This window comes from Papio anubis, chromosome 4, assembly GCF_008728515.1.
Source record: "Papio anubis isolate 15944 chromosome 4, Panubis1.0, whole genome shotgun sequence".
NCBI lineage: Eukaryota > Metazoa > Chordata > Mammalia > Primates > Cercopithecidae > Papio > Papio anubis.
Genome location: NC_044979.1, coordinates 47,642,889 through 47,670,852, shown reverse-complemented (window position 1 = coordinate 47,670,852; position 27,964 = coordinate 47,642,889). Strand labels below are relative to the sequence as shown.

The following is a 27,964-nucleotide window of genomic DNA, read 5'->3' as shown; positions in this document are numbered from 1 at the left end:
AGTTACAGTTTAAGATGAGATTTGGGCGGGGACACAGCCAAACCATATCAGTGATGTAATAATACTGTTTTTTCATTGTTAGTAATGGAAGGTAAGTTATTCTCAGGGAAAAATAAAACAGCCAAATGTTAATCTTCTGAACTTCAGTTAAGAATGATAACATACAGGTACATCTACAGCAAGTTAAACTTAATCTTCTCTGAAGGCTGCAAAACTCAAGTCACTTTATGCAAAGAAGACTATGGAGAGAAGTATGAATGAAAATGGGAAACAGCTAATACCACTACATCTAGCTTACTTAACATTTTATAATTTTTGTCTCTAAATCCTGTCTCCTGGGAGCCTGTTGAATCACAGTCTAACTCATTTAGTTATAAGTGAACAGTATTATTTATTTATTGGCTTTTTATTTTTCATCTCTAAAAAGCAAAAAAAAAAAAAAAAAAAAAAAAGCCATCAACAATTTAAAAACTTAAAAGTTGTTTTCGTTTTTTCCCTATAACTAAATTGCAAAGCTAATGAAAATATAATGAATAAAATTACAAGATATAAACAAGTAAAGATCTGAAATAACAGAAAACTTCTGGAAACATATTCGTTAAAATAATAAATCTTTAGCCTTTTAAAGATTAAATTTCTCAGCCTGCCCAATGTCTGGGCCAAGAATTATCAAGGACAGTCATGAAAATGATAAAGTCACCAAGACATACTGAAGTACTTAAACTCTAAAAATAAAATTTATACATGAAATAATTATAATTAGTTAATGGATATTAATTATGGTATTTTTCATTTGTACTAATTATTGTTCTCTTTTTTCTTTCACATTTCATTTTATTACATTTAGCATCATGCTGCTATTCCTGCAAATGCTGAACAAGCATGGGATTTGAATATTATACTTCTAAATAAATGAATTACTCAATCTCCTATGACCATCTATACATACTCCACCTTCAAAAAGTAAATCAATATTATATCATTAAGAAAATAGTAACCTTCTCTTCTCCAATATGCATGACATTTTTGGACAATGCAATTTTGGCACTGGCACTTATTTCAGTGAAGAAAAACTTTGTGGTTCTATGGCATTCATCATTTGACAAATGCAAGTATCTTCCTTATCAATCAGCTCCTATTGAACTTACTAGCACTGACTGTGGAATCCTTAAGGGCCCATTACATTTCTGAAGAAGAAAGCTAAGATGAAGGACATGCCACTCCGAATTCATGTGCTACTTGGCCTAGCTATCACTACACTAGTACAAGCTGTAGATAAAAAAGTGGATTGTCCACAGTTATGTACATGTGAAATCAGGCCTTGGTTTACACCCAGATCCATTTATATGGAAGCATCTACAGTGGACTGTAATGATTTAGGTCTTTTAACTTTCCCAGCCAGATTGCCTGCTAACACACAGATTCTGCTCCTGCAGACTAACAATATTGCAAAAATTGAATACTCCACAGACTTTCCAGTAAACCTTACTGGCCTGGATTTATCTCAAAACAATTTATCTTCGGTCACCAATATTAATGTAAAAAAGATGCCTCAGCTCCTTTCTGTGTACCTAGAGGAAAACAAACTTACTGAACTGCCTGAAAAATGTCTGTCAGAACTGAGCAACTTACAAGAACTCTATATTAATCACAACTTGCTTTCTGCAATTTCACCTGGAGCCTTTATTGGCCTACATAATCTTCTTCGACTTCATCTCAATTCAAATAAATTGCAGATGATCAACAGTAAGTGGTTTGATGCTCTTCCAAATCTAGAGATTCTGATGATTGGGGAAAATCCAATTATCAGAATCAAAGACATGAACTTTAAGCCTCTTATCAATCTTCGCAGCCTGGTCATAGCTGGTATAAACCTCACAGAAATACCAGATAATGCCTTGGTTGGACTTGAAAACTTAGAAAGCATCTCCTTTTATGACAACAGGCTTATTAAAGTACCCCATGTTGCTCTTCAAAAAGTTGTAAATCTCAAATTTTTGGATCTAAATAAAAATCCTATTAATAGAATACGAAGGGGTGATTTTAGCAATATGCTACACTTAAAAGAGTTGGGGATAAACAATATGCCTGAGCTGATTTCCATCGATAGTCTTGCTGTGGATAACCTGCCAGATTTAAGAAAAATAGAAGCTACTAACAACCCCAGATTGTCTTACATTCACCCCAATGCATTTTTCAGACTCCCCAAGCTGGAATCACTCATGCTGAACAGCAACGCCCTCAGTGCCCTGTACCATGGTACCATTGAGTCTCTGCCAAACCTCAAGGAAATCAGCATACACAGTAACCCCATCAGATGTGACTGTGTCATCCGTTGGATTAATATGAACAAAACCAACATTCGATTTATGGAGCCAGATTCACTGTTTTGTGTGGACCCACCTGAATTCCAAGGTCAGAATGTTCGGCAAGTGCATTTCAGGGACATGATGGAAATTTGTCTCCCTCTTATAGCTCCTGAGAGCTTTCCTTCTAATCTAAATGTAGAAGCTGGGAGTTATGTTTCCTTACACTGTAGAGCTACTGCAGAACCACAGCCTGAAATCTACTGGATAACACCTTCTGGTCAAAAACTCTTGCCTAATACCCTGACAGAAAATTTCTATGTCCATTCTGAAGGAACACTAGAAATAAATGGCATAACTCCCAAAGAAGGGGGTTTATATACTTGTATAGCAACTAACCTAGTTGGCGCTGACTTGAAGTCTGTTATGATCAAAGTGGATGGATCTTTTCCACAGGATAACAATGGCTCTTTGAATATTAAAATAAGAGATATTCAGGCCAATTCAGTTTTGGTATCCTGGAAAGCAAGTTCTAAAATTCTCAAATCTAGTGTTAAATGGACAGCCTTTGTCAACACTGAAAATTCTCATGCTGCGCAAAGTGCTCGAATACCATCTGATGTCAAGGTATATAATCTTACTCATCTGAACCCATCAACTGAGTATAAAATTTGTATTGATATTCCCACCATCTATCAGAAAAACAGAAAAAAATGTGTAAATGTCACCACCAAAGGTTTGGACCCTGATCAAAAACAGTATGAAAAGAGTAATACTACAACACTTATGGCCTGTCTTGGAGGCCTTCTGGGGATTATTGGTGTGATATGTCTTATCAGCTGCCTCTCTCAAGAAATGAACTGTGATGGTGGACATAGCTATGTGAGGAATTACTTACAGAAACCAACTTTTGCATTAGGTGAGCTTTATCCTCCTCTGATAAATCTCTGGGAAGCAGGAAAAGAAAAAAGTACATCATTGAAAGTAAAAGCAACTGTTATAGGTTTACCAACAAATGTCGTAAAAACCACCAACTAAACCTACTTCAAAAACGAACAAAAAAAAGCTAAAGACTGCAGTTGTGTTAAAAACAAAACAAAACAAACAAACAAAAAACAACGTAAAGAAAGATTACTTTCGAGAGAAAAGTTTAAGCTTCACCAATGCTGCTCCTGACCAATGGAAATATGTATAACGTCAGCATTTTAAGTAACTGGCTTCAAGGGGTACTGTGGCAACCAAATAAAATAACTCCATTTTCTAAAACTTTCATGTAACTTTTATGTCTGGACTACAGTTAAAGTGGACAAAAACATTTCTGTATTTTTTTTAAGTATATAAGAGTAGTTGAACTGAGCAATACCTCCTCCTGTGTTGTATTACACATATTAGCCACGAGTTTTTGCAGTGACCAGATAAACTTGACACGTGGTGTAATAAAATGGACAAATTCTGTAGAGTAGACACAGTGAGTATGTGGACCTCTTTTATAAGGAAAAATACATTTTGGATTAAAATCAATTGCTTTTGTCTTGTTTTGTTTCTAAATAAAGAGTAATTTCTGGGAAATATCATCTGATCAGATATCATTTAAATGACAAAGTTTTTAAAAGGTGTTTTTCTATAATGAAATTTGGAATGCTAAGAGTAAGGCACTTTCCTTGGGTGATGGGATTGCCTACATTTTCATAAAGTCTCAAATACAGATTTCAGAAAGCATTTAATCAATATCAAATGGCAATCATAATTTGTATTTAACCCTTTAACTATTGACAGAAACTCTAGGAAATTATGTATTCACTTAAGGATTTTAACAAGTAGTTTTTGGAGTAGATTAAATTATTAGGTTGAGACAATATAAATTCAGTATCTGAGCAACATAAAGTCTTATTTTAATTATTGGCAGTAGCTTAGTTTTAGGCTGCTTGCTTCTGTTTTTTCTTTTTTTTTTTTTTTTTTTTTGAGACGGAGTCTCCCTCTGTTGCTCAGGCAGGAGTGCAGTGGCAAAACCTCGACTCACTGCAGCATCCACTTCTCAGGTTCAAGCAATTCTCCTGCCTCAACCTCCCAAGTAGCTGGCATTACAGGCATGCGACTGAATCTCCGGCTAATTTTTGTATTTTTAGTAGAGACGAAGTTTTGCCATATTGGCCAGGCTGGTCTTGAACTCCTGGCCTCATGATCCACCCACCTCAGTGTCCCAAAGTATTGGGATTACAGGCATGACCCACCATGCCTGGTCTAGGCTGCTTGCTTTGCAGAAACTATTGCCAAATTTCATTATGACTTATGCTCTAGGTACAATTTTCAAATCTCTCTCTGATTCAAAACAGTTAAGGAGCTTCACTGAAATAACAAGCAAATAACTTAATAATTTACTATATTGAAACATGGCAAGGAAACAGCATGTTTCAGTCCGAGACTAAGATTTTAGAATTATACCCTAAAACATACAGGATTAGTAGTAGAAGTTTAACAGGTTCAACTTTCTGAAATTTCTTTTATTTAGCTCACCCCAATATAAAAATGACATAATTCAGATACTTCCAGAGTTTGCCACAAATTTAAGAGGAATGATGTTAACTAAAGGAAAAGCTTCTAAAACTATTTTAAAGTAAAAGAAAAAATTAAGAATTTAATTTTTTAGTCCAGTCCTCTAAGAATATATTTAAGGCACCTGAAACCCACAGCTTAAAAGATTACAAATCATTGAATTGAAGTGCCAAGTACATTAGCAGTTATTTAAAAATCTTATATAGGGAATATAAGGATTTCACTTAAAAAAAAGAGAATTAAGATTTTTGAGGATTTCAATCATTTTTACAAACAAACCCCCACAGTCCTGAAAAAACAGAAGTATTTGTGTACAAAGCAAACATTCTGAGACAATACAATACCACAGTTTTTATAGGCAAATTGTTTATCTCTCAAAGTTACAAAGCTTTCATGTTAATTGCTATTGTGTCTGCTCATAAGCAACTTTTAACTTTTCTTACAATGGCTTTCTGCATAATATCAACATCCCACTGGCCTATAAACATTTTCAGCACTGTAGTCATATCAATTTATTTGTTAATATTAGACATTTCTTTTGTGATAGCATTGACAGTTTCCAATTAAATCCTAGCTGTTTTTGACAGTGTAGAAGGCAATTGTTATGAACTTCTTAAAACAAAAGGACAGGGCCGGGCGCGGTGGCTCAAGCCTGTAATCCCAGCACTTTGGGAGGCCGAGATGGGCGGATCACGAGGTCAGGAGATCGAGACCATCCTGGCGAACACAGTGAAACCCCGTCTCTACTAAGAAATACAAAAAATAGCCGGGCGAGATGGCGGGCGCCTGTAGTCCCAGCTACTCGGGAGGCTGAGGCCGGAGAATGGCGTGAACCCGGGAGGCGGAGCTTGCAGTGAGCTGAGATCCGGCCACTGCACTCCAGCCTGGGCTACAGAGCGAGACTCCGTCTCAAAAAAAAAAAAAAACAAAAAAAAAAAAACAAAAGGACAAATTGAGTTAATTTTAACACAACCAAAACATGAAACTTGAGAATTCAACGTGTTTCCCAAACACAAATTTTACAACCTGATGAATCACTATCACACAGAGGCTGACATTAGAATTTATCAGCCAGACATGCTCATACATCATGAGAGGTTTCAGCACCACAAACAGAGCTTTACAGAGCTCAGCTATTTGTCAAAAATATAGGAGCTGAAATACAACCTATTAGGATGCAGGCATAGTGTAGGTCAACAACAACTTAAGCATGTACCTTGTATGTTTCTTTGAAACCTATGTGCCTGAAGAAGTATCACAAACATATCATAGCACTGAGAATTCATTTTAATCTACATATTTCTTTTAAAATTTGTTATGAAATATGCATTCTCAATAGACATCTAGCTGTGAGCACTAAAATGAAGTATTTTTGTTACAACCAAAAATATACAGATGCTCAAGGCAAATCATGAACTTACTTATCTGATTAAATTTTAATATAAATTTCCAGTGAGAGAGAAAAGACATCTGCTTCAATGAGAAGAGTATTTCATACTCTCTCTGTTACCTCTTAATCCTCACATAAAACTAAGCATTGGTCAAAGTACTCAAAGCATTTAACTTACGATTTTGTGATATGATATGAATGCTCCTGTTGCAAAACAGAACTTTACCTATAACAAATAAAACTCTAAAGTTTATAGCTGTATGAATGCCACCTAATCTGTTCACCTTGTATGGAGAAAAACACCTTGGCACAAAAATAATTTTTGAAGAATTACATACTTTATAATTTATACTACAAAATAAAATTAAGATTTTCTAACAATAAGCATGCCCAATTGAATATAAAAATATATAAAAACAGTGTGAGACCAAATATATAATTTATAATGTATATAATTGTCAGTAACGCTAAGCAGCAACAGGTTGGCAGACATATGCTAACCATTTTACGAAGAAAGAAATGACATAGATTTATGGTACATATACTAGTCATTTAATACTTATTTTAGTGCTAAAGTTTTTATTCTAATTAGACAAAGAAAGTTTAAGTAAAACTACACACAAACAAGCATAAGTTTAAAATAATTCCTTAGTTTATTCATTTAATTATCTTTTGTTCATATTCAATAAACATTTATTGTATGGCTATTAGTCATGAGAAAAAGAGAAACAGGACAAATTTTCTACCATCTAAAACTTATATTCTACTAGATTGTATTCTGGTTTATTTTCTTTATCAGTGTTTTCACAAATACATGTTAACTGTGTGATTTGGTAAAGTCCCAGCCTTAATCATTCATACTTTCACAAAATGATAATGCTCAGAAAAACTACAAGGTTTTTTTTCTTGGTCTAAAATGTTTTACTATCACAACTTTGATGTAAAAGCTTGCTTCGAATATAATATTGATCTTATTCACTATATCTGCAGAAAACAGCCTAATACTATCCTTAGATTGGATAAATTAAGAGGCATATTTAGGCTGGGTGTGGTGGCTCAAGCCTGTAATCCCAACACTTTGGGAGGTTGAGGTGGGCGGATCACAAGGTCAAGAGATCGAGACCATCCTGGCCAACATAGTGAAACTCCGTCTCTACTAAATATACAAAAATTAGCTGGGTGTGGTGGCGTATGCCTGTAGTCCCAGCTACTTGAAAGCCTGAGGCAGGAGAATCACTTGAACCCGGGAGGCGGCGTTGCAGTGAGCCAAGATCACACCACTGCATGCCACCCTGGCAACAGAGCGAGACTCCATCTCAAAACAAAACAAAACAAACAAACAAAAAAAGGCACATTTAGTTACTATAAATTATTTCTATGCATAAAACATGGATAACTGTTATGTGACCCCTATTTCAAACTCAAAGAGAAAATGAGAAGTGAATTTCAAAAAGGTTTATCTAGCACTGACAAAATGTCTATATATATCTTTATAAGGAGGAGAACCAACTTAATTAACTATACACATTAACTTTTACAAGATACTCTAATAACTATAAAGGATAATCTTAAAATTTCAGAGATTAATGTTTTAGATGAAAAATCCAAAATGTGTCAGAAACTAATAAAGCAAACAATAAAAACAACTAAAATGTTTAAAAGTATGCATGTCTTAAGGAGTGAAAAAAACCTCAATAACATATCTCACAGCCATCAAAAATATGAGGAAATAATTCTAATTATATATGTCACCATACATAGTATCTTGGGCTTCATCACAATGCTGATTTTCTAGGAGATAGGGAGTAATGAATAGTAACTAAATTGTGGCTATATTTTCTTTTATCCAATCTTTTTCCTCAAATTTCCCAAGACATTATAGCAAATAAGTAAAAATGTTTGTGAAGAATATGGTTGTCACCATTATATTTACTATGTTATATATTATATATATTATATATTACTACCATTATATATTACTATATTTAAGGATCTCGAAAGGATATTTTGCAATCAATTAAACAGAAAAGACTACAATGATCTTCTTTTTCAGATGCTAATATTTTCACTACAGCTTCGCTTCTATAATATCATTTTACTCTAATGAATGCACAGATAACTAGGTCGTTGCTTGGGAGAACTACAGCATTGTATTGGAATGCCATGTCTAGAAATGGCTACAATGAGTATCATGGAGTTTTGGGAAAAGACAGAACTGACTCCAGTTGCCACACAATAGTGACTGCTTTTATCTGTTCATTTGAAAAGTAAGGACTTGAGTGTTAAGAGTGGCCATGGCCTAGTTTTATGTTATTCCTCTAAAGGAAAATAAAAATATTATTTTTACAGAGGAGCAAAGTGCAAAACCAGAGTTAATATTAGCAGTCATAAAACATATATCAAATTCTAAGAAAAATTATTAAGAGAAAAAACTTTTAAAAAGAATATTACAGCAGAATATAGATTATTTCCAAAATTTGGCCTAAACATTTCATTTACAATATACACAGGAGGCTCATGAATTGAGTAGTATGCATTTAGAATTCTCAAGTGAGAAGACATCATATGAAATAGAACATGATTCCTTTTTGTTCATACTAAAAATAGACAAGCCTACAGAGATTTCAATTTACCTATTCTAGTTCACTGTATATACATCTCAGAAGGCTCCTAGCTCATTTTTGAAATATGCCATAGAGCATATACCAACTAAGGGTGTAAATACCTCACAGATACGTCAATAGGACTTTTTCTAGGAGCAAACTGAATAGTTCAAATAAGTAATACATTCAAAGCTAGTATCATATATAATTTCAAAATTATTGTGAAGTGGCCCAGAGTAACAAAGCATAGCAAAAAGAATTGTGGTTGACCTTAGTAAGCCTTTTAGAAGGATGAACTATAACATTTGGAGACCTCACAGTACTTTGTATGTTTATATTTATCTTTTCTAACTCTACTATATCGCCAAGAAACTAATAGTATTATTTGACCATTGTAAGGAAAATCCAGCTTCTCATGAAAATATATGGTTCAGTATCTGAAGTTATTGATTCAAAATCCAATTGTGATACTCCTTTGTAATGTTTACCAGCCTCTGGAACAAATAATGGAGTGAGCTTGGGACATAAATTAACCCTCCTAATCCTCACATTGAGAGAATCAGGGTGTAATAAAAGAACCTCCCTGTCATTTGTGGTACTAGACTCAAGGCTGGTAAAGACAGAAATAGTTCTTAAACCAATAAAGGTATCAATATTAAAGCAATATAGCTAAACATACCCAAATGGTCTTTCAAAAGAATACGATATAAAATTGAAATTCATTATCAGAACTGGGATTCAGGTCAGATACCTCTAGTAAACATCTCTTTAATAATGGTTGCAGAGAAGAATCATCTATTCAATAAAAAAGAAGAAATCATGTCTCCAAAATAACTTTAAAGCTCTTACCTTCCTATCCGTATTTCCTAGTAAATAAATCAATGAAACAAAATTCTAGTATAGAACTTTCATATTAAATCACTTATTTTATCAAGATTTAAAAAAAATTTACGTATAAAATATATGAATTCATATAAGTATATCATGCTAACAAGTCAATTCAAATCCTTGAGTGTAAAAAAATTTCTTGTAACCACAGATATGGCATATAGAAAATGTATATAAAAAGTAGAAAACAAAATATTCATTTCTTTCTACAAACAACATCTTTTCCACACAAATCAAGAGGAATTAAGTGACTGCAGTGAAAAAACAAAAAAAGAACCACAACAAAAATAACTGTGTGAGGCTAAAGGGAATGAGGGTTTCCTTCCAGTGGATTATGTGTGCCGCAGTCCAGGGTCGGTCCTAAAGTGATAATGCAACGCTTGAGATATTTTGTTGACACATGCATGCATAGAAAATAATAAACATATTATTAACATTATATTTAGATAAACATGCATTTATATTTACTTGAGTAGAAAGATTACAGATTAGGAAGGAAAGAAAAAGGAAAGGAAGAAAAGAAGGAAACATTCACTAAATTGTGAATATGTGCCAGATTAACAATTTGCTGTGCTCTTAGGAAATCTACTTCAGATCTAAAGAAGGGGTGTGGGAAAATGAACATTTGCTATCTTACAATATGACAGGCATCCTGATAGGCAGGCCTGCACATCTCTTTCTGTAGTATAATGTAATATATATTACATATAAATATGTATATTATATAATTACAACCCAATTTATGTGATCCTCATGAAATTTCTTTTTGAGTTCAGCATTAACATTCCAATTTTATATATCAGTCTCAGAGAAGTATTTCAGTATTTTTCCCCAAGAAAACATATGAACTATATGAATATATATGAACAAATATATGAATGAATATATATGAATATATTCATACAGTTCATATGAATGCATATTAACTATAACAAAAATAATAACATAGAGAAAAAAAAAAAAAACAAATGACTCAATACCAAGAGAAATAATAACAGGAACTTTATAAGCGTGCCGTAACTCACAACAATAACTAATAGGTGATTTTCTGGAGAGGGAAAAATCCATCAACAGAACATTCGATTCATTAATTGTTCCTATTATCTTCTAACTCTCCCCATCAGTATGTTCTTTTATAATATTCCTATCTCAGTTCTGCATCAGAAAATGGGGATAAAGAGTCTTTATTTGTCAAATTGCAGTTACTACTTATTTGCCAAAGACAAAGAACACTAGTTTATCAAAAAAGGAAACCCTATGCACATTCTTATAAATAAAACCTTTAAAATAAGAATATACATCAAGTTCCAAGTAGATGTAAGGCTAGGGACTTTTAAAAGAATTTTTCTGCAATTATTTCCATGCATCTACTTCACATTCCCAATCTACAAAGCTCTTTTCTTTCTCAGCCCCATTATAGGAAAATATAGAATGGTCAATTATATTTAACCTGCTTGCCAACTCTCCGATTACACTTATCATGCACAGTAACTCAATCTTAGCAGGTACATCTGCATAAAAAGTGAAGTTTGAGGAGACAGAAACTTCTCTTCAACTTTCCATCCTTGTGATTACTGACACTATAGGCACTGGAAACTCAGAACACCACATCAACACCAACAGCTTGGAGAGTCAGATGTCATTGTGAGCTGATAATGCTTAGCTTTGTTGACTGACATATAATCTATTGCAAATCTTGGGTTCTTATGAGTTCTACTTTATAAATTGTATAATGTAGTTCAAGAGAACAAAATTATTTAATACAGTTTAGGTGACATGGATTGCATATTGATAAAAGAGTTAGCAAAGAGTTTAAATAAAAACTGGACACCATCAAACTTATCTGTGTGATTAAAATCTATAGCTACCCATAGAGGAAGCTGATCATCTATACGTCTGAGTGAAAGAAAGAAGGTGGTTCTTTAAAAGACTTTCTTAGGTTAATGAAATTCTATGGAATTAAATTGACACGCAGAAATATTTTTATGTATAAAGAAGCTCCTCAGTATTCAACGAGTACTAAAGTCACTATGTTGACCTATGTTCTCATCCCAAATGATATGACCAAGCTTAGTTGTTGTTACTGTTGTTGTTATTTTAATGACTCATTGTATGTTAGTGCTCCTTCCAAGGGTCAGGTCTAATAGTAGCAAGGTTTCTAAGCAGGGAAGCAAGGAGTGGCCCATGCTTTATTCACACACCATTTATTGAAGATCTACTGTGTACCAGACAAAATATCAGCTACTAGAGATTCAACACTGACAGCAACAGACAAATCTCCTGACATCTTAAAACTTAGAGTGAAAAGGTGAATATCAACAAATGAATCTGGCAATTACAATTCAGGGAAACAAAAGCATGATAGGCAGGGGGACAGATTATACATATTTGGGGGGTTACAACATTATCAGTTATTGTAAGATAGTCCAGAAAGGCTTCTAACTCAGAGCTAAGATAATCTTTACACAATATCCCAATTAGAGGGCAGAGAAATGTTAAGGGTGGACTAGGAATGGCATGAAGAGACTAATAAGCTGAAAATTTTTAGTAATGACAAGAGTGCTAGGCAACTGGGAGACAGTTCTGAAGGACAAAGCAGGGGCTGGCTTCAGAAAGAAAAATCAGGAGGTGGGTAAAAATCAAACTTTATTTTGTGCTAACCATGTTAGAAACCAGTATCCTAGGGAAAAAAATGATTATGACAAATTTAAAAGACCAGAATTAATTTATAAGGGTACAAAGATTCATTTGCCATATTTCAATCCTATCTCCCTATATAGTCTAGCACCCAGCTTCCTCCAGAGTTAGAAATATGAGAAGACATGGGAAATAAAAGAGAAAAGAAAATAGACATAGGCACACTCTATACTCCACCCTCTTAAACTTTCCCTAATCTGAAAACACACATACTAAAAAGCCTCACAAGCGTACTCTCAGAAACAAACACCCTTTATATTCAGTTATTACAGTCCAGTATTTGATGGATATCTAATTTCAGACATTTTAAAAATACACCCCCCCATGAAATTAGTAGATGGTCAAAATGTCACTCCAGCTTTCCACTGTCTCCCCAAAGGACAAATAAATGAAACACAGCCTAAGTATTCTGGGTAATTTTGTACATAGAAGCCCAAATGTAATGTGAAATTGTGGTTGATGTCTTTAAGATTGACCTAGTTCTATTTCCACTGTGTCAATTGTATTTCTTTTTCAGAAATTTCATAAATATGTTAACATAGAGTTTAACGAGTATATAAAGAGAAACAGATATAGGAAAAACCAAAAAAAGTACTGTGCCTAATTTCTTTAAACTATATTTTGTATAACACCAGACATACTTCTAACTACCTAGATTTTATATCATTTTCTTCAGATAATATTTTGTAAATATTCTCTATTATGTTTCCAATTGGGACGCTGAACTCAAAACAACTTTAAGAAAGAGTATTTGTAGATGTACTGATCCACATAAATCAGATATCCATTCTAGATTTTCTATAATTTCTTATCACTGTGCTCTCCTAAGAAGCAAAGTTTTATTAATATTATCTAATATAAGGTAGTCTAATTTGGATTATTAGAGTAAAAACTGCACTATGTCACAGCATTTTTGAAAGCTCAATTTTGAGGATGCATTTTTATAGTATTAACTTATCTCTTCCATTATAAAAACATAAAATTTGGAGATATTTTTGCTATGACATTGTCTCAAAAGTGTTTTGGGGAACTCTGATACATACATTATGAAAATAGTTATTTTTCAATCCTTCAATAATGTTTTGTTTGAAAAATTTTTCAGAGATTTTCACCTGAAACCAAGGAGAAAATTCTAAACAAAAAATAAATAGGATAAAAGCACATCACATCCATCTTCCTGTGACATTTAAAATACTCATACCTGAGTATACTCTAAAAAGACCTCTTTAATATCCTGATGCTAGCTCCTAATTTAGTGGAGAGGACTCCATCTCACCACAGATGTATCTGTTCCATTTCACTATGGTATCAGTAATAGAAAAGGGCCAGGTAGCCTCTTAAACAAAATGTTTACTAAATATATATAACAGAGTGATTTTCACTTTACTGATAAGGGAATTCTACCCCGATACTAGGCTATACTACTCAGGCCAGCTGTTTCAGTGTGAATACTCAGACTATCAGGGAGAATATGTAAGTAACTCAGCACAAATTGTCATCTTATTCTGGAAAAAAATGAATCCAGTTTTAGCTTTACAGAAACCAGAAGATATAAAACACCATAATATCTATGAGACCAATGGCCCCTAATTTTGAAACTAAAATTAAATATGATAACACTCTGATTACATATCTATAAAGTACTTTTTAAGATATAAGATATTCTCATACATATTATGACTGGGATTTGATTTATTATCCATATCTACTCTGTGATGTCAAAAAAGTGATGCTAACCTACCCTGATAAATTATTGGTTGGTCACAGGAAGGAGAAATTGAATAAAAGTATTTTCAGACGAATCTGCAATCCCATTGAGTCTTTCCACTCCTCCAAAGTGAGCACTATCAAAGAGCTGTGAGTGTCTTTCTTAGAAGTGATGGGCCTTATCAATAAAGATTTTTACTGTGTTGGGAAAAGCTAACCCTGTGATCTTTAAACACTCTGGCTTCAGAAAGGAATTTTCACATTAAACCTCTTCCAAAGTTCTTGACTTGAAATCTCAACATTACCATCATGATGCCACATTATTCTTTTAAAATATACTATTTCAAAATACGAAATAATTTTTATATATTAATAACTTAATATATTTTATTATAGAAATAACATATGCTTTTTATACAAAATCAAGAACATACAAAAAAGAGGGCCTCACATTCTCCCTGTCTCCCAAATACACTCTTAGAAAAGCCTGTCATTCTGCCTTTGACAAACTTTATAATATTATCTCTTGACTCCACTATTTCACTCTTAATCCAGACTAGAGATGCCCACACTTTCAAGGTATCATCAAAGACCTCTTATCTCAGAATAAAAGATGACCTCAGTGCCCACCCTGTTATCCCCCTACAGTCCTCAAATCTCCCAATGATGTGACCAACATACATTACCATTATAAAGTAAATAGGTCAGTTGCTTATATGTCACCTTACTAATTTTTTTTTTTTTTTTTTTTTTTGAGGCAGAGTCTTGCTCTGTCACCCAGGCTGGAGTGCAGTGGCATGATCTCAGCTCACTGCAAGCTCCGTCTCCTGGGTTCATGCAATTCTCTGCCTCAGCCTCCCAAGTAGCTGGGATTACAGGTGCCCACCAACATGCCCAGCTACTTTTTGTATTTTTAGTAGAGATGGGGTTTCATCATCTTGGCCAGGCTGGTCTTGAACTCCTGACCTCATGATCCACCCGCCTTGGCCTCCCAAAGTGTTGAGATTACAGGCATGAGCCACTGTGCCCACCCACCTTATTATATTCTTTAAAAGTCCTAGGAGTAAATAGATTTTTCCCTCTCGTGGTAGCCTGATATAGTTGTTTCTTTCTAATCTTTACCACTTCTATTTTAGAAAACAAAAAATAATGAATCTAATCTACATCCTGTAGGGCAGCCCTGCAAGTTATTGATTATGCTAGCCTTTCTGTAAGTTTTGTTTGTTCCATACTGAAGAAACCCAGGTGCTTAAAGCAATTCAGGTCACTCTTCTCTGGATATGATTCAAGTCATTAAAGTCTCTCTTCAAATGTAGTACCGGAAATTGGAAGCAATCCTCCAGGTGTGCTAATCTCTAATCTCTTTATGTGGCTGGAGTAGTATTAACCAAATTCCTGCACTATTTTCAAATGGAAGCAAAGCTGGCTGTAAATGGAAAAGGATAATTCCACTTGATCCCAAATGATGTGGTTCACAGCATCATCAATGTCATCATCACCAGCACTTAGGAAATGCTAAGCATGAACAGACGTATAAACTCATTTAACCTCTATGAGAAAGATTCTTTCAGCAACCATATTTTATATTATAGGTAAGAAAATTCAGGTAAGGAACTTTTAGTAACATCACTAGCAAGTTTTTATAGGTGGTAGTGACAGGGATTTGTTCTCCATGTTAAACAAATTGAAAGGTTGAATAGTGGTTAGCATGCTAACACCTACTATAGTCCTTGGAATTCCTCATGTACACTACTATAATCTCTTAGACAAATATCATTAAGCAGGTAGCAAGGGTAGGTCTTAGCATAACTTATTAGCATCAGCAATTATCAGAACAGCATAGAATTAAGAATCTCACTACAAACAAACAGAAATGCATAAATCTAGAAGCTAACTACATATGGTCTTTGTCATGTTGAAATGCTACAAAAAGATGGTGGGTTGGTTCACTTTCTAGTGGCAATAAGGTTTAGTGGAAATGTGGTAAACTTCCTCCACCTCGGCTATTTGATAGCATTTATAGTGGTATAGCAAAAATAAAGTAAGCTTTATTTATGAGAAGACTCATTCTGTATTCAATTTATAATGATAAGCATGCTGGAAGACCCATCTAGATGCCTTATAAAAATGGTTTTTTCTATTGGAAGTAAAGAATTTTAATCAGTGCTAGTTGCTGATTATTCATTTCACAATTTCCTAATCATGGCAAAAAAAATATTTTAAGCCAGAATTCACGATTTTCCATTATGCAAAAACGCTGCCATATTGTTTTATCTACTTAGTAAGATCATTTTTTTCTATTTCATACACTTAGACCACATTGCTCAAAATAAGAAAAGGCAAATATAATCAAGTTTGATAAGCCAAGAAGCAGAGCAAATGATAGGAAAAAAATAATTTGATTTGAGGAATAAAAATATTAAATTACTACTTCAGTGCTCTGAATGATAAAAGCACAGAGTCAGAAGCAGTCCGTTTCTTAAAACTAAGTTGTATTTCAACAGCTCTAACAAAGGAGAGCAGAAATTAGTGTTGGATTTTTATGAGAACTTTAATATGAATGATTTAAGAAATTATACGTTAAAAATCTCTTTCAGTTAAAGTACAGATGTATATGCTACAACTTTGGTTTTGGTTTTTTGTTTTTAGACAGGGTCTCACTCTGTTTCCCAGACTGGAGTGCAGTGGCATGATCTCAGCTCCCTGCAACCTCCGCTTCTCAAGCTCAAGTGATCCTCCAGCCTCAGCTTCCTGAGGAGCTGGGATTACTGGTATGAGCCACCACACCCGGCTAATTTTTGTATAAATGCGGTTTCCCCATGTTGCGCAGGCTGGTCTCGAGCTCCTGAGCTCAAAGCTATCTGCCCCCCTCAGCCTCCCAAAAGGCTGGGATTACAGACCTGAGCCAACAAGACCAGCCTTGTGCTATACCTTTGCATAAACCTACTTTAAAATACAAAAAGGTATTCCATTCATTCTTTTCAAAATATTTAGTGAATGTGAATAATGTCATATTGCCTAGAGTAATCGTGATGTTTTTGTTCCACTGGAAGACAACAAGGGCCCTTTAGCTACAGGTTTTCTTCTGCTATTATCACTTCAGCACTAGCAAAACTAGGGTGACAGTCTCATAAAGAAAATAACCAAAGGCTCTCACTTTGTCCAATGATGTGGCAGCCCTCCAGCACTGGCATTTCCTGCCCTAAATTAACTCCAGGGGCCATAAGATCAAAGTAAGAAGGAAGTAGTTAGTGTGTCTTTCTGCTTAGTTGTGGTAGCTACTTTGTATTACATGGGCAATATAATTCATTATTTCTTATATAACTGCTTAAGCCATTTTAAATTGTACTAGGCATCTGCAAGCAAACGTTATTACTTGTTCCAAGTTAGGTATACTTGTAAATAAAACCCTGCAAAATGACTCACAATAAATCAAAGTAGTCCTACAAGAAAACAGAAAGCTAGAAAAAGATTAGAGATAAGGTCCTGCCAATAGATACTTCTATTTTAAAAGAAAAAAATCAGCTGAAGTCCTATTTGGTTCTCATGAACCTGAAAGTATAGTTAGTTGTTTTGCCAGAAAAGAGTCCCAGACATTATTTTTTCACTTGCCTGGAATAGCTTGGCATTTCTGCACCCTCAAGTAATAAAACTTACTTGTAAAACCCTTCAAGGCAACAGAGATTGCCTGTATTTATTTTCTAGGAAGGAAAAATATTGAAAATTATGATGTATTCAAAGACCACAACTATAGGAGGAAATACCATACTGCTAAATGTTTTTTAATTGACATGATTTTTTAAATCATCTCTGTTGATCTCTTTAAGATTCAATTTGACTATTGTGAGAATAATGAACAAATAAATGAATGTGATATCCATTTGATATCCAGTATTTCACCAAAAAAAAAAAAAAAAAAAGGAATAAGTCTGGATTTTTTATCTTTGCCCTATTTACATTGTACAATGTGGGAAAAAATTTTGGAACGGAGCTAATAAAAGATCTAAATTAAGACACAATTTTAAAGCTTTGGGAATTACAGTGGCACTATTACCCAGAAGCAAAATTCCTAAATGAGTCTATGAACAGGTAACAAACTACACAAAACAGGTACCAAGGGCCAGAGACTGGACTAGATTGATATTTCTTTTTGTTCAATAAGTATTCACTAAGAATCTAAAATGTTAGAAGCTTCAGGGGATAGGCAACTTCCCTGAAACAATTTAGAGAATTACCTATGGCGGGAAAAACTATGAGAAAGTAAAGAGATTTTTTTTTTTAAATGCTATAGCAATTAAGCAGCTTCCAAATATATTTTGGGAAAATTACAGATAGTAGTAATTAGCCTAATCCTGATATGCAAGTTAATCATCTCCCCCATCTAGAAAGTTGTTCTTTTTGTAACAGAAGACACATAAAATAGTGTCTATTCATTTTATAAAACTAGCAATAAACCTCAAATTCCTCAAGTAGAAACAAAACACATTTTTCTCTGAATAAAAAAACCTATTTTGAGCTAGGAAAAAAGAACACCTATTAAAATGTATTTTGCCTGCTGGAAATCTGGTTCAACTCACAATTGCCCAGCAAAACGAAAAACTAGGATAATTCTTTCTCTGACAAGATTGCTTGTGCTGTTGGCAACACTCTTCAAAAACTGAAACTCTAATTTTTAATTCTACAGTTACCTCCTAGCCTTCCATGGTCTCATCCACTAAACCACAGTTAGAATTACATTTCCTACATATGTTATTTTCTTGGAGTTCAATGAATAAGACTGAAAATAAAGATCAGAAAAGAAAGAGGAGAGACTCAAATTAAGGAAACCAACTAAAAACAGTGAGACATAAGAACTTTCCTCCCTTTTAAGGCAAGGGAAGAAAAAAGGGACAGAAAAAAGAGTTGGGGCAAGAAGGAAAGAGGGAGACCAAGACTCAGGGGGGATTTCAGAGGACAAAGCCTTCTGTCTACTTTAAGAAGCTTATTTGGCCTCATTAAATGTTGGCTTGTGTCTATTATCATCTGCTCTTCACTGCCCTGTAAAACAACAACAACAACAAAAAAAACAGGTTGGCAAAGGTAGATACGACATGAAGTAGCAATGACCTGGCTAATATGAACCTTTGGACAAGATCATGTCTTTCTGAGCCCAGGTGCATCAATACTGGATATTTTCCGCATGCCCATTCAATCTCCAGGGTTCTGAAACCTAAATAAAATTCAAAGTAATAGCTGGGTGCCTTTCAAAACACTATGCATCATTTAATATCATATTCACTGTTGAATAAACTTTGTAAAAACTGAGAGCATAAGACATGAGAAAGCTAAGAAATGTAATTGGGGAGGGCTAAATAAGTTAACAGAGCCAAGCCATTTTGGCCAGATGGCTTTTTGCAATTTTGGAAATATCTGAACTTCTCACAAATGTCACAGGATGTAAGAACTGAAAATATTTCCATCTGCCCCGACCAAAGAAACTATTGCTCTTCATTCATGCAAATGATAATTCCATGCTATACTACAAGTTATTAAGACTGTTTGACCATTTAAGAAGAAAAATAGTCTATTCTTCCACTGAAAGGGTAATTCTAAAGCCACTTAGGTAAATGACTGAGTGACAAAGCAAATAAGAAATTAATATATTTGAGAGAGGTTCTGGAAATAGTTTCTTCTTACGTACTCTGCTTATAATAGAGGAAAATGTCTATGGGACATAGTACAGAACTTGGGTGATGAAGTGGTTTAAGAATTATGAAACAATATGACTTTTTAAATTGAAAAATGAATGGCTAGTTGGTGAAAGAGTCAGGACCAGCACTCGGATCTTCCAGCTGCAATGGTCTCTACCCTATGCATTAGTGTCTGTAGGCTCTGGTGTGACTGGGGATGGAGAAAGTAAAAGAGAATCAAGTAACATTAACTCAGAATTTTTTTTTCTGGTGTTAGCACCAAATTTCATACCTATACTACTAACATTTAAAGTCTTTGATATAATTTACTTCCTTTGAAATAATACTATAAAGAATGAGAATTTAGCTCCCTTAAACCCCTCCACATTTCCCCTCCCAATCTTTCTTTAAATTATAATTTTATCACAACTTTTTGTTAACTCAACATTAATATATGCATTATTATAAATTATTAGACCTGAGTCACATAAAATGCCAGGGTTACATTTCTTTTTTTTTTTTTTTTTGTATAATTTTGTATTTCCTACAGATAATCACTGCCTTAGCTTCATCTTTTTTTAGCTTGCTTAATTTTCTATCTACCTACAACAATGTATTCCCAAACTCTCTAAACAACTACAAATCTGCAAACATCTCTTGTCTACTATAGTATCCTTCCCATTCTCTGTATCCTTGTGGGTTTATGGGAGTTTTTATTCCTCACTGGCATTTTAGTGACATTTCAATGAGAACAGATAAACACGTGCTCAATCAATCATATTTAACCAGGAGCTAGAGATGTCTGTTTGTTTGTTTGTTTGTTTAAGAAATGGGGTCTCGCTAAGTTGTCCAGGCTGGTCTCAAACTCCTGAGCTAAAGTGATCCTCCTGCCTCAGGCTCCCAAAAAGCTAGGGCTACAGGTGTGCACCACTATGCTTGGCTAATTTTTAAATTTATTTTTGTAGAGACAAGGTCTCACTATGTTGTCCAGGCTGGTCTCAAACTCCTGGGCTAAAGCGATCCTTCTGACTCAGACTCCAAAAAGCTGGGGCTACATATGTGCACTATCACGCCTGGCCAATTTTTAATTTTGTTTTTGTACAGACAGGGTCTCACTATGTTGCCCAGGATGGTATCGAACTCCTGGCCTCAAGAGATCTTCCTGCCTTAGCCTCCCAAAGTGCTAGGATAACAGGCATGAGCCACTGTGCCTAAAGATCAGTATTCAATATTGCATACATGAAAATCTGAACACAGGGTCAGGCACGGTGGCTCATGCCTCTAATACCACCACTTTAGGGGGCTGAGTTGGGCCGATGACCTGAGATCGGGAGTTCGAGACCAGCCTGGCCAACATGGTGAAACCCCGTCTCTACTAAAAATACAAAAATTAGCTGGGTGTGGAGGCACATGCCTGTAATCCAGCTACTCAGGAGGCTGAGGCACAAGAATAGCTTGAACCCAGGAGGTGGAGGTTGCAGTGAGCCAAGATTGTGCCACTGCACTCCAGCCTGGGCAACCGGGTTAGACTCTGCCTCAAAAAAAAAAAAAAAAAGAATAGAAAAGAGCTTATTTGAAGTAAGAAACCCATGTATTATATATAATATCATAATAACAGAAGTATTACAAAGCTGCCTGCATAACTTTCATAAATAGTATCATTTCATACACATATTTAAGTAATCAGAAAAAGCGCAACAAGTAGGGTTCATTTTGATATTTTTCTTTCCTGAACAGGACAAGCAGATCACTACAATTAACACCTATTGTGAATTTACAGGGATTCAGGTAGAAAATAATCCATGTTAAACAGAGGTTCCAAACATCATTAACAGAGACTGAGAAACTGGGCCAGTATGCATGAGAGCACAAATCATAAAGGTCATGCGTGTTAATGAGAAAAAGACTATTTATTAGCTTGCAATTTAAATATAAAGCCCTTCTCCCTCAATGGCTTAAAATGGAGCAATATCCTATACCTGAGGACAAGAAAAGGCAGCGCCCTCAATTAGGTGAACAACTCTCACGGTCCCAAAACTTTTATTGTTGTCACTGAAATTCATCATTCTGATTTTATTTTTAGTTTGTGATGTCTTTTATGTTACAGACAGAAAGCTTGTGCACAGAACCCATCCTGTACTATTGTATACCTTTTTGGAGGTTTAAGAGACTTTTTTTATTTACTTTTACTCAGTTGCCAAGCAACATATTTCCTAACTTGTGTCTGTGTGCCAATCAATGCTTTACATTTGTTCTGAAATCAAAAAAGACAAAAATGTTTGCTGATATCATGAAAAAAATCAACGTGTCATTTAAAAACTAAAGATACCCATCTTTGGAAACTGCCATTTTTATTACACAATGTGAAGAAAACAAAAGCATGGATTTCAAAAAGAGGTGACAGATTATGTAATTATGATACTGTATAAATATTGAATGCAATTGTGATGTTATAACCACTAAGAAGTAATTTAATTTTCTGAATACATATTTGAGGAATCCTACTCCCAACCCCCAACCCCTGCACCAGGCTAAATAAGTGAGGTAAACACTCATGACACAAGGCTATGTAGCATTCACACTTGAGGTCAAAAATTCCAAAAATAAATCCATAACAAAAGGTGTTATCCTAAAAGTACAGTATGTTCCCCATGAAAGACCAACAATTTTGGATTTTTAAGAAAATAAAGTAGAAATGCTCTATCCATACACATTTTTTAAAACCCACCTTGGATCATTTCACAAATACTTATTTCTTAGCAATTCATTTTCCTTTGCTTATAAATTTCCTGTTTCACTGATTTCAAATGAAAGAATTCTTTTACAGGCACTTCTTACTGAAGCCAAGAAATGGAATAATACCTTTAATGAAGATCATTCTAACTGAGGAAGGTCACAGAAAGTAAATATAAACCACAGCCAGTGACTGATCCTTCATCAGGGCCATGTGAATCTCAGGACATTTATTGTGCTATCCATGTGAGAAAATGCATTCTCATTTTAAATGATAACACTAGTAATCTCTTTGCCCATTAGAAAGAAACCAATGCAGATACTGTATATTCAAAGTAACCCACATGAACTAATCAATGATCTAACCAAAGCTTTAAAATGGTTAGTTTTCTGTTTATTCGTTCATTACCCTACCCTGTTTGGAAAACTTTTTTAAAAATTATTATTTCCATCTCAATGTCACAGATAATACACTGCAACACTGTCAAATAAAAGGATTTGTTTCTGGACTAACAAAATCTCTGTGTTGTAAGATTATTTTTCTTACAAGGCAAACTCATCATGTTATGACAAAACCTACTACAGTTACTAGAGAAAAGCAGAGCCAAAACTAAGAGCACAAATAATACTTCTCTATGTCTCCCCAGTATTTGACATTAGTAACATAATGTGCCACAGTTTCCCTGAATAACTGCAAGTTCCTCTTCCTAAAATACTTCTATAAATATACAATATGGCCACATTCAATTTAAACTTCCAGTTAGACAATATCTAGTCAATGCCTACTTCACAGGAATAGTGGTAAGTTCTAGGAATACAGCAGTGAGCCAGATAGATCATAATTTCTGCCCTTGTGGATCTTAGAGTTCGAAAGTCACATAAGCTGGGAGTCAGATGTATTTGGAGAGTTTAAGGGAGAAATTTTACCTTCCATAGAGAAGCTGATCATAATGCTCATTGGTGCAGTAGCTCAAATACAGCGTGTCTATCTCAGAAGTGCCAGGATCATCTTTTCCTTTGTGTTCCTATAGTTTTCACTTCATTTTCCCCTTTCTTACTATCCAAAATATTTATGCTTATTTAAGAGTTGCTGAGTTAAAACATATTAAATCCAGGGGGGATAGAAGTTCTGGGAGACTGGCCATATAAAAACAGTAGACAAGAAATAAGTGAATGGATTACAATGAAAGAGATACCTCCTACAGGCAAATGAGGATTCTTGAGCATTTATTCAACAGATGTTTCTTAACTATTTATGTGCCAGTACTGAGTAAACAACGTTGAGCAACATACAGGCCCTAATGGTACTAAAAGTCTTGTGAAGGAAAAAGACGTTAAGCAAATGATCATTAAATATATAAATACAAACTGTGATAAATACTATGAAAGCAAAACAGGAATCTTGTCTTAGAAGGGCCTGATCTGAACTGTAGGTTCAGGGAGGATTTCTCTGAGAAGATATTGTCTAACCTGGAAGAGTCAAGCTAAGAGGTGCAGAGAAGGAGGAAGAACCTTCAGGGCAGAAATGTGCATATGTTGTGTAGAGTTTAGAAAAAGCAAGGTAAGATCTACAACAAAGGCCGGGCACGGTGGCTCAAGCCTGTAATCCCAGCACTTTGGGAGGCCGAGACGGGCGGATCACGAGGTCGGGAGATCGAGACCATCCTGGCTAACTCGGTGAAACCACGTCTCCACTAAAAAAATACAAAAAAAAACTAGCCGGGCGAGGTGGCGGGCGCCTGTAGTCCCAGCTACTCACCCGGGAGGCGGAGCTTGCAGTGAGCTGAGATCCGGCCACTGCACTCCAGCCTGGGCGACAGAGCGAGACTCCGTCTCAAAAAAAAAAAAAAAAAAAGATCTACAACAAAAGAAGATGTTTAGGTACAGTGTGGCTGGAGGAGAGGAAACTAGAGAATATGCTGAGAAATACAACTGAAGACATATACTCATGCAAGTATATGAAATATATTAAGGATTTGGATCTTCATCTAGCAAGAAGCAGCTTTGTGAACATACGCATATATGTCAAAAGGGAATATGTGTAGTTGCCTCTGTAGAGAGGAACTGTGGTTGGAGGATGGAAGCAGGAAGGAGACTTGTCACTGTATAGGCTGTTGTGCGTTTTCAATTTTATCTTTGTGTATCTATTACCTATTTAAATGAAAACAATGTCATCTAGATATTTAACTCACTGGCTCTATTAGGAAGAATTGATTGTCAGAGACCAAACAAAGGCCATTGCTCTGGTATGGGTAGGCCAAGTAGCAGCACAGATAGTAAGAAGTTCAGAATGATGATGGTTTTGATAATAAAATCAACAATTTGTTCTAATGGACTGCCAAGTAAGAAAGAAGATACAATAGGAACAGCATGTACCCTAGATGAGGCATTACGTGAACTCTTCCCACTTACTCTCAAGTGTCAACTGAGCATCACATCAGGGTGAATGCTGAGTCTGGTGGTTGCAAAGACTTAAGTAATACTAAGGGACTATTAGAATCATGAGCCACTTCTTACTAAGAAGCACAATTCTATGAAGCAAAAACTTGGGAGAAAAACAATGTATATAACTTAGAGCAGTTAAAAATAAATAAACAAATAAAAACATTATTCCAAAGGATGCATTTGGAAAATTGTGCTGTTAAAGGCAAATGCTAAAAGTCAGCTATTCTCTGGATATGTTGGCTCCATTCATCATTCAACGCCCATTCAGAGTAATCATTGAAAAGTACAGAAGATAGAATGCACATATACTGACTTAGGAGAGATTAAAGGAATGCCAACAAAAACTAAATTTTATCTAAAGGTTAAAAATGAAATCAGAGGAATATAAAAAATAAGTGAAGAGAAGTTGTAATGTAATATACCCACAAAAGAGTGCAATAGCTAAAATATCTTTCAGGTAACTAAAAATGCTAACTAAAAACTTATAATTCAAAATAGATGGATCTGTGCTTTTCTTGTCAATATAACATGCCTTTTTTATGAGGAAGGAAAGAGGTGGGGGAGGGAAGGAAGGGAGGAAGGGAGGAAAGGAAGGGAGGAAGGGAGAAAGGGAAGATTATCTTGTTTCTCTGATTTATTGCTAGCTTTAAAAAGAGCTAAATATTTTTCTTTTTTTTTTTTTTAATATTAAATTCCCTTTCACTTATCTGGATCAAGAATGCCTTCTCAAATCCTCCCTCTAATCCAAGAAAAACACTAAAGAAAAAGAAGCATACTTATAGGAAGTAGAGAAATTGCCACCAGAGCCCAAATGATAGCCTCTTTGTTTAGCTTAGAATCAGATCTCGAAAATTAATAGAAGAACAGTTAAATATGTTAGAAGTGCATTTCCAGCAGCCTAGGCAGAGTTAATATTAAACACAGCACAGAAGGCAAGAGCCCCTACATCCTGCTCTATCATCTAAATTGTAAACTCCACGAGGGCAAGAATCAAGTCTGCTCTATGCCCAGGGTCAACACAGTAACAGGAATGTAAAAAGAACTTAAAAAATATTTATTAAGTTAATGGATGAAGAAGGGAATTAAGAAAGAAACGTTTTGAAAAAAACAAATCGATATTGTTTTATCTGCAATTGAATTAGACATGTTCTGGAGGTAGAAGCCTTCACTGGATGCCAGAGGTAACACTGAGTTCGACAGATGCTGCTGCTACTAAATGTATCCTCCATCTCCTAACATTTATTTTATTGGCTCCATCTTTGTGTCCTACATTTCTTGGCTAAGGTTTTGGTTTTATATTCATAATAATTAATTTGTTCTTCCTGTGGCTCCATTCTATTTCACAGCTCTTCTATTTAGTTTTCCACTTTCACAATCACACTTCAATTGTAAAAACTATTTCTTATTATCTGTTCCTTTTTCTTAGATGCTAATCTTGTTTTAGAAACACAATATTCTCTCAAATTATTTGGAAGAATTTATAATTTCTATAAGTTTTCCAATATTCCCTAACTAAATTTTGTTTCCTCTCAGGCCAGGGGGCTGCTGTTGTTGCTGTTGTTGTTGTTGTTTTAAATTCAGTCCTGTACATTCATTGTTTTGAATCATCCTCAAATATCTTGTGATTGATGGTTCACATAAATGAATAAGAAATTGGTTTAATTAATATAAAGGTCTTGCATGGGACTTTCATGCAATTGTTTATCTTTCCCAATGGTTTCCGTCCAAAATGAGAGCACTGACTGAAAGTTATCTTTAGGCAAGAGAGCCTTGTAAACTGGAAGGATTACATCAACATACATGGAAAAATATGAGAACACATGTTGGCAATATCTCTAAGTATCCACATAAAAAGGGATTTATCCAGTGGGTCACTTCAATGCACTCTTCTCCGAGGCATAGCTTCTTTCTCCTCTTAGTACTTTTCCACCATGGAGATTCAGATTCCTTAGGCTTAATCCTCTGCTTCACTCTCTGGGCCTGAAAGCACATTAGTGGCTCTAGTCCTCCATAGTCAGATTGTTTTAATTTTAGTGGTTGGGAGGCAGGAGCGACCACTTCTAGAATGGTGAAGTAAGGACCTCCAAAAATATGCTCCTCTATAAAAGCAACCAAAACACAAACAGTTGTCCAAATAAACTTTTTCAGAATTCCAAAAGTTGAACAAATGCTTGCAATGTTCTAAGAAGCATTTACTCAAGAAAAATAGCTGAATCTTGCTAAGAACAGTGAGCTTTCTATGGTTTTAAATTGCTGCTTTGGGAAACAGTAGGCAGTTCCTGAAAATGTTAAAAATACAGTTACCATATGACCCAGCATTTCTACTCCTAGGTATATACCCCAAGAGTACTGAAAACATATGTCTATGCTAAACCCTCTACACCAGTGTTCATAGTAACATTATTCATATCAGGTGAAAAATAGAAGCAGCCCAAGTTTTCGTCATCTGTTGAATGGATAATAAAATGTGGTACATCTATACAATGGAATTTTATTTGGCAATAAAAACAAATGAGGTTCTGATACATGTTCAAATATTGAGGAATCTTGAAAACATTATGCTAACTGAAAGAATCCACTCACAATGGGCTAAATATTGTATGATTCCAATTACATGAAATAGTGAAAACAGGCAAATCTATACAAACAGAAAGTAGTAGATAGTGCTTGCTAGCGCTAGGGTAGAGGAAGGAATAGGGAATGATTGCTAGAGTGCATGGGTTTCTTTTGGGGATAAGGAAAAATGTTCTGAAATTCCATCGTGGTAATAACTGTACAACTCTGTAAATATATTAACATTCATGGAATTATGGACATTAAAAGTGTGAAACCTACAGTATATAAATTATATCTCAATAAAGTTAATGTAAAAACATTTCAGTAGATGACAGTTTTTACCTGGGGCAAAAATACTAAAATAATATGTATTTTATACATTCATGACATATGTAACTTTTCTTAACTTTTTGATAT

General features: G+C 34.8%; 2 protein-coding genes across 8 annotated transcripts in view; one reads left to right on the top strand and one right to left on the bottom strand.

Moving 5' to 3' along the window:
* The window catches only part of LRRN3 (leucine rich repeat neuronal 3), a 33,852-nt gene extending 29,975 nt beyond the window's left edge, over positions 1-3,877 (top strand). For both annotated transcript variants that reach the window (XM_021935331.2, XM_021935330.2), the window contains one exon: positions 848-3,877. In XM_021935331.2, coding sequence (XP_021791023.2) covers positions 1,206-3,344 — 2,139 coding nt within the window. In that variant the 5' untranslated portion in view covers positions 848-1,205 and the 3' untranslated portion in view covers positions 3,345-3,877. The remainder of the gene's footprint in view (positions 1-847) is intronic.
* IMMP2L (inner mitochondrial membrane peptidase subunit 2) overlaps positions 1-27,964 on the bottom strand; it is an 871,433-nt gene that overhangs the window by 445,834 nt on the left and 397,635 nt on the right. The window lies entirely within an intron of this gene.